We start from the raw sequence: 13,567 nt of genomic DNA on the forward strand, positions 1-13,567 counted from the left end.
CCCTCCGCTGGACTCTCTCCAGTAGTTCCCTGTCTGTCTGGAACTGGGGAGCCCAGAACTGGACACAGTATTCCAGATGTGGCCTCACCAGGGCAGAGTAGAGGGAGAGGATAACCTCCCTGGACCTGCTGGCCATGCTCTTCTGAATGTACCCCATTGATACCATAGTTCATATTTCTGTTTTCTGGTGATTACATGGCAATTAAGTAATGATCCATGTTTCTTAAATAAATGATTCATATTTATTTAAGGAAATAGCCAAAGCAATTAAAAACTACAAATCTTAAGAAAAAAAAAAAGCCTGTCTTCAAGCACTCATGACTATATATTCATGAAGAAATTATTCTGAAAGCTAAAAATATCTGCTGAAGGCGTATTATTTTGCTACAATGGATTCAATGCAACTTTTTGCACAGGTAGGTATTACCACACGTTGTTTTTATAGTGTGAGATTCAAATGTATTTAATGCTACGTTACCACAGCAAAACAAGAATCTTCCAGTCCATCATGGTTGAATTAGCCCATTGCTGTTGTACATCTTCTGTTTTACTCTTACCAGTCCTTTTCAATCAATGCAACTATGCATCTTCTGATCATAAAGCATGACCACTACCTTTGTCTCATTAGCAGGATCATACAATTCTTACATACGCAGGTAAGAATTGCTCATCATTATGAAATGGTAATAAAAAAATCACACCAAACCCAGTAACATATTCCTCTCTGCTGTGTCCCAGACTCCAAAATACTTTATCCTAGACAAAACCAACATAAATATTTCCTGCTGATTGATTCTTCATTTCACATCTTGCCTACCTGGGAAAATACTATTCTAATAACTGAATTAAAAGCAATGCTTTGGCACCAATCTAAAAACCTCATTTATGCAGTTTTACACTGCTTCTCTGAAGGTAGAATGTATGACATATACCTTACCATACTCGTAGCTTTGATGTACACATTATCTTTCAAATGACAGTTTCCATCATGGGGAATTACGATCCCCGCTAATTTACTATCAAGGGCCAGATGGGAAGTTTGATCTGTCATCACAAGAAGCAGTCGCTTAGCTTCTTTGCGCCATCCAATATGACTCTAAAAAGGAAAAAAATGAAGCATAAGAAAGCAGTAACTACCTATTTTCTAAAATAATAAATAACAAAATGGAAAATGAATGTGAAAGTCTACTTTTGGTATTACACTGCTTAAGCAGCACTGAGTTTAAACCAGGCTATTTGAAGCATTTTGTGTCGAAACACGTATCACATCCTACATCTGAAAACTACTACTGCGAATCAGAGATCCACTTGCCACTCTCTCTGCTTTTTGAAGAAAGATCTCTCTAAAATATGTACAAGTTATGCATTATATAGTGGGCATGGGTAACAGCTGCCACATAATATGTGTCACTATTACATACAAATGTAAATGGATACATGTGTCATTCTCTGGGATTCAAAAAGCATTGCAACCAACAAATATGCATTCATTCGTATTGGTACTTGGTGCCTTCTTCCATTTTTACTTATATTTATTTACTTTATATTCTCATCATTCTGTAATTTCCTTTTCCTACATAGCTTTCCAGAAAGGACATTGGCATATGAACTAAAGTTTGAGTGTCTTCATGCACCTGCAAATTGAGAAATTCTTTATTATGCAGCAAAATACTACATCTGTCCACCATCCTAAGAGATCAATAGCAAAGTGGCATCTGCCACTGACTGGAGCATCTCTCGTATGAGGAAAGGCTGGGAGAGCTGGGGCTGTTTAGCCTGGAGAAGAGAAGACTGAGAGGGGATCTCATTAATGCTTATAAATATCTAAAAGGCGGATGTCAACAGGATGGGGCCAGACTCTTCTCAATGGTCCCCAGTGACAGGACAAGCGGCAATGGGCACAAACTGGAACACAGGAAGTTCCATCTGAACGTGAAGAAAAACTTCTTCACTCTGAGGGTGACCGAGCACTGGGATGGGCTGCCCAGAGAGGTTGTGGAGTCTCCTTCTCTGGAGATATTCAAAACTCGCCTGGACACAATCCTGTGCAACCTGCTCGAGGTGATCCTGCTCTAGCAGGGGGGGTTGGACTAGATGATCTCCAGAGGTCCCTTCCAACCCCTACCAATCTGTGAATCTGTGTGAATCTCTAAATGGTGAATTTAATGTGTTTTAGGAACGCAGTGACATGAAGGAGGTAGCAAGGAAGCTTATATCTAAAGTGGGTTAGGTGCCAATTTATTTCCCTGCAAGGAATAAACGTCTGCTTTAAATCAAACTTTAGAGGCACACATGAATCACCTCAGGTTCTTTTGCATTATTCCCTCTCTCGATTATTCCATCTTCTTCTTCAGTAATTCCATTTTTCCTCCTTTTTCCTCCTTCCTTGCTCCTCGTTCCTATGACGCTGTCTCACCTCTACCATTTTCCTTTACGCTGCCACGTATCTTTCACCTCACGCGAAACGTGTCTTTGCAATGCAGTCCGTGTACTCAGCCAGGCCTTGTGTCTTTTTCTCTACCTTCCTTTCTTTGCTTAGCAGAGAGGGATTTAGCTGCCTTCTCAGGCTCATTCCCTCCTAGCTCTGAATGGGGAAGGAGTACAAGTACACAGGGGTGTGGTGTCTTTTCCAGCTTATGCGTTAGGCATCAGCCTCCCTCACATAATCCTAGACAATATTCTTCTAAAGAAGGGGTATTTTAAGTTTTATTTATAAACAGGTTATATCTTAAATAATCCCTAATTGTCCTCCAGCACTGTAGAAACTTCTTGCTCCTATGACTCCATTTCACTTTGTCACCTCAAGACTCCGATCTACATACATCACAGCAACCAAAAGAAGCTTCATGTCCTAACCTGCTACTGCTTGGCACAGGGATGTATTGGTTAAAGCAAGATGGAGCAAGTCATAAGGTTCTATTGTAGGCAAAATAAGTGCACATTAATATAAATTATAGTTCATGATGGTTGCTATGAATTGCACATTGTTCTCATCCATTTTGGTTCACAATTTACTTAGCAGGAAAGGCTCCTCATGCTCACGAATGTTTTCATTCTATTGTTTTTGGAAGCATATATTATTCTAGAGCTCATATGTCATAAGTGTGGAATGTGTCCAATGAGAAACACTGAATTTTAAGGAATTTTTCCAAAGCTTCAGAATATTTTTTTTAATAACAGCTGTGATCACAGTGTCTATGGCTTTTATTTACCTGTTTCACAGCTCATCAAAATTTGAAAATAAAATTGGGACCAAACTATTCACCTTTAGCATACTTTGGAAACCTTTTTGGCCTTGACTCATTCTATTGCTAAAAAGAAAAAAAAAAAGAAAAAAAAAAGAAAAGAATGTGTAGATGGAGAAGATAAAAGAACTGTCCTGCCATTATCCCAAGAGATGAGAAACACACAAATGCCTGTGATTTGGACAGGAGTTGAATTACGTTCTTTAAGAGGACCAGAAAAAGTATCTTATAGAGCGTTAGCAAACCCATAAATCAGCCAACTTTCAGAATTTCTATTGTACATAGAAATGTACAATAGAAGAACAGGCATAGAAGTAAAACAACATGCAAAAAAGCCCTTTAGAACAAATTATTTAGTATGCTTATAGCTTGGGAACAACTGATGCAAATCTTTTCCAACCCTTTCTGCACGGTAGAGATGGTGATGCAATCTTCTTAATGTACAAAAGTGAATTTTTAGTTGATTTGTATTATTTTTAAATATAAACTCTTCAGAAGCTGAGATAACACTGAAGTGCATTTGTATTCCTCATCCACACCAGCAGGTGTGTAACTGACCTTTCAGTTTTCAAATGCGTTCTTAAGTAGAAGAAATATCAAATGGTATGTCTTGACTTAGGAACACAAGGAAGGCTTTAATGATTTTTTAAATTACTTTTGTAATTGACTGAAATTAATACATGTGCCTGTTCAAGCAAGAAGCAGTTGCTTTCCTTGTCCATTCTATGTTGGTTAGGCTTGTTAAACTCAGACTTTGAAGAACATCATTAACCAACACTGAAAAATATTTCCTTGGGCTCTCCTTTATCAGTTTCAATGGGAAACCGAAATGTATAGAAATGGTATTATGGAAGAGGAGGAAGAAATCTTACTATTATCAGTCCTAGAACTGACATTTTGAATTCAGTAACACTGAGCACTGCCGTACCTATATATATATATATATATATACACACACACACGTGTGTCTGAACTGGCATTTAGTCTTTTGTTAATAAGCTCCTTACCTGGCACACCGCTGCTTGGAGCATTGCATCAAAACCCCCTTCAGGTGTATCAATATTTCCAGAAATTTTTTGTTTATTCACTGCATTTCTGAATTCTGCTATATTGTCAGTCAGGGATAGCACGTGAATATAACCATGAGGAGGCATACAATCTAAATTATAATCACTGTAGAAAAACAAAACCAAACAAAAGTCTAACACATTACATATTTTCCATTTGAAGGAGATGTAAATACTCCCTATCAGCCCACAAAATCCTGTTACTAATGCAGATGTATATATCCCCAGTAAAAGGAACACTTAAAGAAAAATAACTCCAAGTGAGATCAAGTTCAGTGGGAATTAGGTTCCAATTTACTATGAACACCACATTTTTTTTGGTATTTCATGGAAATGCATACAATATAATTGAGTTCACATAGTAGCAGCACATATGTAGTGTTTCTGTACAGAATGAGAAGAAACACGATGTGAGCGATGGTATGATCTCAGAGAGTATATGATCCCTTTTGGAACACCTATAGAGCGGTACAGCTTTGCTTTTCATTATCCTGAGAAAGGACTATTACACCACAGCATTAAGATCTTTTAATAGCTCGATACATGGGCCACCGGATCAAAGCTAAAATAAAATAAAAGTTCCTACATCCACTATTAGTAAGGAAATGTATATAAAATTAATGTTGAGATTAGTGACAGTAACCTGATAAAAGGATGGGAAACTCCACTTACTGTATCATCTTAGCTGTAAATGATACTTTTTTGAAATTATGTGTAAGGGGAGAAAGGATGAAGTCTGACTAAGTAAGCTAATGGCACAGCACTTATATGGGTCATTGCTCTGCGACCCATTTAGGGCAGTGGAATTTATGGCACAAGCTGAGGTGCTCATCTGATTCAGAGATGCTGAGCAGGTTTCATCTCGCCTTGCGTTGCATACGGTGTAGGCATCTGGACTATAACCTGCCTGCCTCCAACTCAATTTGTAGTCAACGAAGAGAAACTGGCACCGTAAGGATTAATACCTCTGCAGATCTCTGCTTTTAACAAAAGGAATCGTGTCCTGACAGTGCTAACTGATATATAGACATGAATTACACAGACAGTCTACAGGACTACTTCAGACACAGACATTTATATCTATCTATCTATCTAATGAATTCCACTACTAGTGCCCAATTCAAAAATCACTGAAGTCAAAAAAGATACTTATGGACTTCACAGAACTTTGGATCATGTCTCCCCAGGAAAGATAATAACGAGTGAGAAGGTATGAATATTTAAAATTCACTTTTCCAAGTATTAAAGCTTTTACAGACTTGAATTTCTTATGAATAATCTTGTTCTCCCAAAAGGTTTTGGAAGTGATCCCTCACTTCATGTTAAGTGTTGAACACAAGGTATAAAAGACATGGCATGAAAAAAGAAAAGCAAGCCAGAACACCTTTCTTATTTAAAACAGGAGTTCATTCACATTACAACTGTGGAATTAGATCAGAGGATCACTTTTGTTCATTAAATGAGCTGAAAGAAACTGCATCACATCGACAAAAGTAGAGAATTCCTAGGTCAGAAAGTAAAAAACTCTGTGATGAATCTAGGCAAAATATATCCAAAATAACTAAGAACACAACAGTTGATTATAAAATTAAATGCAAAACATATTCAAATACACCAAAGTAACATGCTGTTTGGCTTGTTTTGCTAAAGAAAATACTGCACATTTTTTCTGATACAGAAAGAATTTTTTCTGAAATCACTCACTAGGTATTTCAGAAGTAATCACTGTATAATAATTTTCAGCATTTTCTCGGGAACTTTGCTGGACAACCAAGGTATAATGAAATAAAGCTAGATTCTGAAGAGCTTTAAAAATAGATATGCGTAATGCATATTTGTGTAATGGAATAATTTCTCAGTGGTACAGTAAATATACAAAGACTACATACCTGCATTGGTTATGGATTCTACCTGGATGAATGCTAATATAGGGTGACACAGTTTTATCCACATAGGATCCAAATCCAAGTCGAAAATCAATAGAAATATTCGCCATCTTTTTAGATAAAGCAAATCCAACGGAATTTAGTTTTTCTATATTGTTGTGCATAGAGGCTGAGACATCAACTAAATAATAAAGATCCACGGGGTATTTCTCTAGAGGACGAACTTTTAACATAAAGTTTGCTTCACTTCCTGATTCAAAGGAAACAAATATGTTTGTTTACTATTTTTGAATGGACACTCTTAAAAATACATTTATTTTTACAGCAACCTCAGCACAAAGTTGTTTGTATCAGCAAACAGAAAAACAAACAAACAAGAAAACCTCCCAAGAGTAAATGAAACCTTGAAGCATCATTCAAAAATAAGCAATGAAGGGGGTCTTTGTAGAACATTTTTTTTTTTCTTGCAGGAGCACTGTGCAATTTATTGTAAAAACCTGACTTCTCCCCATTTTCTTTTAAATTCCTGGTTATGCAATGCCTTTGGCATTATACCAAAATGCAATTATGTCTCACAAAGGACTCAGATCTGCATACAAATTGTGGTCAGTCACTTCAAGGTTGACACTTCTAAGTATGTAAGTGTATCCTGCAAATAGTTTGTCATATAAGTCTATAACTACATGTGTACCATAAAGCCAGAACAGCCCGAAAAACTCACATAAATTATGCTTCAAGTTTATACCAATCTATTTCCAAAGATTCAATGAGAAAACTCAGTAGGATCAAAATATTTTTTTTTAAAAAACAGGTCTGAATATTAAAAAAAATCCATCTTTTAGGTATACAAAACAGAACTCTTATTTCAGGATGACAAAAGTTTGTCTCCTGCAGAACTACATCATGTTCTCATACATAATAAAAATGTTGCTGCTTTGGAAGCCACTAAAAATAGTCCCTGCATTTTTGCATATTCTGTAACACCAGCGAAAAGAGTGAAGTGACTGGAGTATGGGCAGCGTAGGTACAGTAAAGCATGACTTCAAATTGTTCATTATTTTATGTCACCCAAAGTGTGAGCTCACAGAAGAAATGAGGAAGTCAAATCTTCACATGATGAGTGTAGAATGTAATTCAGTATTATGCAATGAAGACACAGCAAAGGACAGGAGGAAGGGAGACATGATAGAAGAATTATGCAGGTTTTCAATAAAAGCTATCTAAACACATTGAGAAACAGAGTCACTAAAAAAAACCCCACCTGAAATGTGACTTATCTATTCAGTACATTTACCAGTGCATATGACATTGCTAGATAGCATAATTAAAGTACAGGTAGCAAAGACCTGACCCAGAAAATTTAAACATGCAAAGTACTTCCTTCCAATGGTCTTTGACTGTAATCCACCTGAAAATGTCAGGATTTGCCTGTATCAGGTCTTGCATGAAGAAAACAGAATTTCAGTGTGCTGTAACTTACTCTTTGCCAGTGTAAATCAAATTACTTTTTGTAAGTGACCCTTGCAGGTCTCCAGTTTGCATATAGCAAGCTGCTGAGTGCAGCTTTTATTTTTTCCCACATAAATCCTGACAGTTGGGTATATGTAAACAATGACAAAAACCCCCAGTATCAAAACAAAAACATCTTTGTCTGCATGATTATACTGTATCGAATTTCTGTTTTGAGGCACAACTATAGCTATATATCTGTATTTCCCTGGGGAATAAAATACGGGCAGGATGTCTATATATTCAAAGTTATTCTTCTGGAGCCCTTGGAAGTTCAGTCTTCTGACTCCCTAATGCAAGAACTTCCCAAAGCATATGGAACCCCAAACTTAATTACACTGTTTACTGGCAAAAAGGTTCATTAAACCAAAGTTTAGAAAGCTAAGTTTTTTCCCATGAATCCAGTATACCTTTGGAAGTAAATGTGATTACAGACACTTCTAGAGCTAACTCAGCTCCTGAGACCATTTCTCAGTACAAAGCAGAATGGCAGTCAGTTCTTTGGAAGGAGAGTGGGGAAAGGAGAGGAAGCGCTGGTGTTATTTTCTCAGTTTTATTATTATAAAGATGGAAAATCAGAATTGCTTTGAGCTTTACACTCATGCAGATCCTTCCTTTTTCCCTTCTAATTCACAGAAAATTATCTTCTATACAGTGAAGATCAGCACTTTTTCTATTCACTTAATGTTTTTCTACCAAAGATTGATCCCTTTTAAATGATATATTTCTTTCTCCAACTATAGTTTGCAAAAGAAAGAAATAAGTTAAATTTTATGATATGAAACATACCCTGCATCCCTTTACATCACCTTCCACTTCTGCTGTTGGCTACAGCTATTTTAGAGACAGAGAACATACACTGATTTAATTTGAGTTCAGTTGAGGGCAAATAGATATACTATAAAATCTCTGATCCATAAAAGGTCCTGTAGATTTTCTTAGGGTCAGGTGTCTCACATTTTATAAATGAAGTGTTAGGCAGTGAATACCTAAGTCTCCTTTAGGAATCCAGTCCTTTCTTATATATTGTCTTCGGTGTCTTCGTAGTTGTCTAGTCAATGCACTTAAAAGTAACCAAATAAGCAAGAAGATTATGAAATGATGAATTTAGGAATTCTAGCCCAATTTACTTTCAGTAAGGAATACAGTTTATATGGATGTATGGGAAAACTATTTGTGTAAGTGGCTAAAGAAAAAGAATCAAGAAAACACAGCAGAAAACAGAAAAGACTACCTAAAATCCCTTTTCCACTTATTACTTGCATTATTTTGACCTTCAGCTGTGTTTGACAGAAACACTTCTTGCTGAAGACCATACTTGAATATGGCAACACACATCATAGTCCTACAATACAATGTTCTAGCATTATTCTTCAAAATAATTATTCCAGCCACTTCTTCACAAAATATCTGAACTTAGTAGTATTGTATTTAGTTTAAATTGACTATAATATCAATGTGTTAGAGAACCCAACCTGGACGCAGTTGGACTGAAACTCTTCCCGGTGTCACTTGTGTATTTGTTTCACGGTCACTGGGTATCGTGACACGAACTGTGGGATTTTCTACAAAATCTGATTGGCAGCCTCTTTTCATTAAGTTGAAAACAGTGTCACAGCGTCCCTTCTGTGTTGTGTCAGCCATGAAATCCTGTTTTATAAGAGATCAAAAAAAAATACAAAATGATCTGAACTGAAAAAACCAATGATCTTCAAAGGAAAGAGAAAAACAAAATAATAGTCTTTGAAACTATAAAATATGCTACTATAATTGCATAAATTGTAGAACGAGTTCATGGAAGCCATATGCTTTTAATAAGGGCACTGACAAAATATTTAAATTAGAAGTTAAACCTAATTGCCACAATAACTTTTTTCTACAAAGGACAAAACTTTTGTATGAGAAAGAGGATCTTGCACAATCAGAACAAGCTGACTTTGGAGAAAAAGGAAACTATGTACTGTCACTATGTCACTAAAAAAAGTTCTGTGCTATGCTATGAGTTCGTTATACCAAGAAAGTGTCATTCTCATGACATCTAACCAGGTTAGGTTTCAGAGGAATCCACTGGTAATGTTACTCAGGCTAATATTTAAAAATAGCAGCAGCAGTTAGCGTTAGATTTATCTAACCTGAATTTGTCTATCACAGATGTTTAACTTTTACCCCACAGTCTACACCAAATCTAAAGACCAGCTGAACTACATCATTTCAGTCCTCAGAAAGAAGGAGCTATGTACTACAGGACTGGACAGTTTAAGATGCCACCAACATAAAAAAGCCTCTGTAACAACAGAAAAGTGATTAGGAGTAGGATGATCTCAGAAGCAGCACATCCTTTGTTGCAGTGAAAGGGCAAAGTTGCCAAAATTGTGCCAACATGATCCAATGCAAAATTCCTTCCTGACCACAAATCTGATGATTAACATGATCCTGATCATGCAAGGAAAAAAAGACAAGATCCTTTGTACTTCTTCAAAGCATTGGTCCATCCCAGCCACAGCTGGAGACCAAACAATGGACAATCTCTGATATTTCAGAGGCAGATGGGGAAAATAAACAATCAAAAAGTGCATACAGCCAACTGTGTATTAGAAAATAGTCATCCAGACCCTGAAAAGACCAGAGAGTGCCCCTGAAGAATGAGAGTCAACAGTCATGTATCTGGTTTTCCAAGTTCCAACTCATTTTTGTAGTCTCTCTCGGATATATTTTTTCCATAACCTTCTTTAACATAGACAACAGAGACAACTTTTTTAGGTTACTGCTATTTATATACCCTTTTCAATGTATATACATTTCAAAAAGGTACATTTTTAAGTTTATAAAGACCTTAGCTACTCCTATTGTTATCGCTAACGACTGATAGATATGTAGCATTTTCCAAAGTTTGTTCTGTGGGGGTATAAAGTCAAAGCATCTTAAGTGCTCTTCAGGGATGTTTTTCTCATTAAAAACATTGTTTAGATGAAGCTAAAAACTGCTCCTGTAACTTTACTCTGGAAAATTTCTGTCTACATTAATATGGGTTTTGCCAGTCCACAACCGTGGATGGGTGCATAGGTGAACCAACTATCAAAGCATGGTCTAAGAGAGTTTGACAAACCTCTGGCTTCCATGGAAAGCTCTCAGGATTGACAAGAGAAGTGAAGCAAGAGAAGCAAGGCAGAACTGAAACCTGGTCAAATCTGAGCACCTAGTTAGAGGGAGACCTACTGCAGCTCCATGGCACTGGAAAGCTGAGAAGTCCTGTTCTGTGATAAATACAGATGTAGCAGGATAAAATTGTGCCCTTTGTAAGACAGGACATCAGGCCACGATAATGGACCCCTCCACACTGCAATCCCTTCTGCCATCTACATATGCCCTAAGGCTGCTCCTGGAAAACAAGCCCTCCGTGCCTCTATTGCGTTACTTTTCCTTATACTTGTTTCAGACTAAGTTAATCATTCCAAGACACGATATCTGCGATAGTTACACCAGTGCCTTATACTCCTTATCTCTTCCAGGAACAGCCTAGGAATTTATCTACCTTCTCTGCTAATGAAAGCTACTCCAGATAATTTGCATATGACTTTCGAGAGCATATGAGCTTGTAATTGCCAGTGATATTAAAAACCTTTTTGCTCTGAAGTGCTTAAAGTGGTCCAGCCTTACTCGAAATCATGTAACCAACTGTTTTTTTTTCTGTCAAACAAAACCAGAAATTCGTCTATTCTTACCGTTCACAAAGCAATAACAATTTCAGAATAATTCTTGCTACCTAAGTTCTATCTTCTGTGATAAGTTTCAGGACTGATAGTTTCAAGTGTTGAAATAAGAAAAGTATCATTTTTTCCGTTTGTGACAGGGTCATAATTTATGGCAAAGTCAAAGTTAACTCCACTGTTAGTAAAGCCTTTAGCTAAATGCAATAGGCCTATATGTATAGACTTGCTCTGATATATAATGAGGACTTAATATAAATTACTGATAAGTAATTTTGCTTTTGAAGCCAAAACCTGTTGAACTCTCAGTTATTATAAGTCTGCCAAAGCTGTCTACAATGCAGATGGAACGCATTAAAAAGTTCTCACTTTATTTAAAATTACCGCAATTTTCCAAATAAAAGATTGTATTTTCTCCTTTGGAAACAAAATATATTTCATATGATTTCTCAGGTTCTGTCTCCAGAGGTCATTTAAAGATTTTCTTGCTATTTCCCACTATAATTTTCACACTTTAGAAGTCTTTTATCTTTATAAAGATCAGAAACAGCTAGAATATAAAGTGAAAAGTAAATAAGCAAAATGCCATACCTCTTGAGCACACCATCCACACTCTGGACCCAAAGCAAGACACTTTGTGCATGTTACTGCATTTGAAGTGGCACATCTGTTTTCCGCTGCAATGAAATACAAAACCAAACATTCATGATTTATGATGATATGTGGGAATTGTAAAATACCTAATTTTAAACCAAGATTTCAAAAATTACTTCACCAGATTAAGAGTGATGACAACGTAGCCAAACAGAAGTAAAACAGAACAAAGGCAGCCCAGTGAGGGAATACTTGCAGCATTTTTTTAATCTACAGTCTAGAACTATATGTACAGGCCAAATTTTTAAGGTCCTGATTTAGAATAATTTTGAAGTGAAAGTTTATCTTTGGCATGTACGTTGCTGATTCACTGCCTAACAGAAAAAATTTTACCAGGTAGCTTATCTCTTCGTAGACATTTTCCTTTTAAGTCATTTACACTTGACTGAGTTATTCATTATTCACTCTGCATGGAACCCAAAATATTTTCTCACCTTCTATAAATATTCCCCCTCTGCATTTTCTGGAATGAATAGTTTCCCAGAAGAGGCAGACTTTTCTTTTTTTTCAGAAGTGAATGCAAATTTATCCAACATTACATATGTCACAGATTGAAGACACATAATTCTGTACTAACAACTGCAAAAATTGTGCCTACTAACAGGTCCATCAGCAAAGCCCTTTATACCCTTTTCACAGCTTTGTTTTACAGGTCACTGCTTAAGTTACTGCTCTCTGCTATGAAACTTTGGCGGTCAGAATTGAGAAGAAGAGATAGCCTTTTCAAGGGACTCAGTCAGTTCAACCTGAACGTCAGCATCAGCGCATCCTTTCAGCACGTTCAGCACAAGGCTCTTGCAGACCAGTGTGCCTCTACACGTACAAAATTTGCTGGCCAAGAGCTATGAGGAAGGTACATAATATGACTCTTCAGAGCACAGCACAGTAGGAGCACTGTTTAAAACTGCTTAGTGGCATATTCATCATGGCATAGTATATGATTATAAAATATACTGCAAACAAAATAAAATTAATTACTGCATACTGGAAAGACTACATCTCTTAAGTGGTCCACCATGATAATGTGCGTATCATTATACCAAAATCAGTTTGAAGAAAGGTTTGTTTGTTGTCCAAAGTTTTGGCTACATGTTCTATCTATCAGGTTATTTCTTCCCAACCTGCGATAATGCAAATCATCTGTCCGCAATGAGAGCAACTTCTCACAGTGAAAGGCAGTATTATGAAAACATGTACTAAGACATCTTTTTAACCTTTATTTAACCGATTTCAGCTATGGATTTAAAGATGAGATCCTGTATCACATGAACAGCTAGTCCTCAATAGGTCATTTTGAATAACTGATGATCCAAGGAACCAATCACAGCTTGCAAGTTATTAGTATCAACAACATATATACCATTATCAGTATTAACAAGATAGAAAAGTCTAGTACAGCACAATTGCAGCATTATACTGATAACATATAGGTTAGTGGCGACTTCATTAATTTCAAAGGTCAGATCTATATTTTTATTTCATATAGACTGATGACAATT

The 13,567-nt window shown here is 36.5% G+C and overlaps 1 protein-coding gene across 3 annotated transcripts in view; it reads right to left on the reverse strand.

Annotated features, from left to right (window-relative positions):
• ITGB8 (integrin subunit beta 8) overlaps positions 1-13,567 on the reverse strand; it is a 65,555-nt gene that overhangs the window by 38,420 nt on the left and 13,568 nt on the right. For all 3 annotated transcript variants that reach the window (XM_054817799.1, XM_054817798.1, XM_054817800.1), the window contains exons 2-6: positions 12,006-12,091; positions 9,183-9,357; positions 6,202-6,448; positions 4,253-4,418; positions 938-1,096 (exon numbers count right to left, since the gene is read on the reverse strand). In XM_054817799.1, coding sequence (XP_054673774.1) covers positions 938-1,096; positions 4,253-4,418; positions 6,202-6,448; positions 9,183-9,357; positions 12,006-12,091 — 833 coding nt within the window. The remainder of the gene's footprint in view (positions 1-937; positions 1,097-4,252; positions 4,419-6,201; positions 6,449-9,182; positions 9,358-12,005; positions 12,092-13,567) is intronic.

Source organism: Grus americana, chromosome 2 (genome assembly GCF_028858705.1).
Source record: "Grus americana isolate bGruAme1 chromosome 2, bGruAme1.mat, whole genome shotgun sequence".
Taxonomy (NCBI): Eukaryota; Metazoa; Chordata; class Aves; order Gruiformes; family Gruidae; genus Grus; species Grus americana.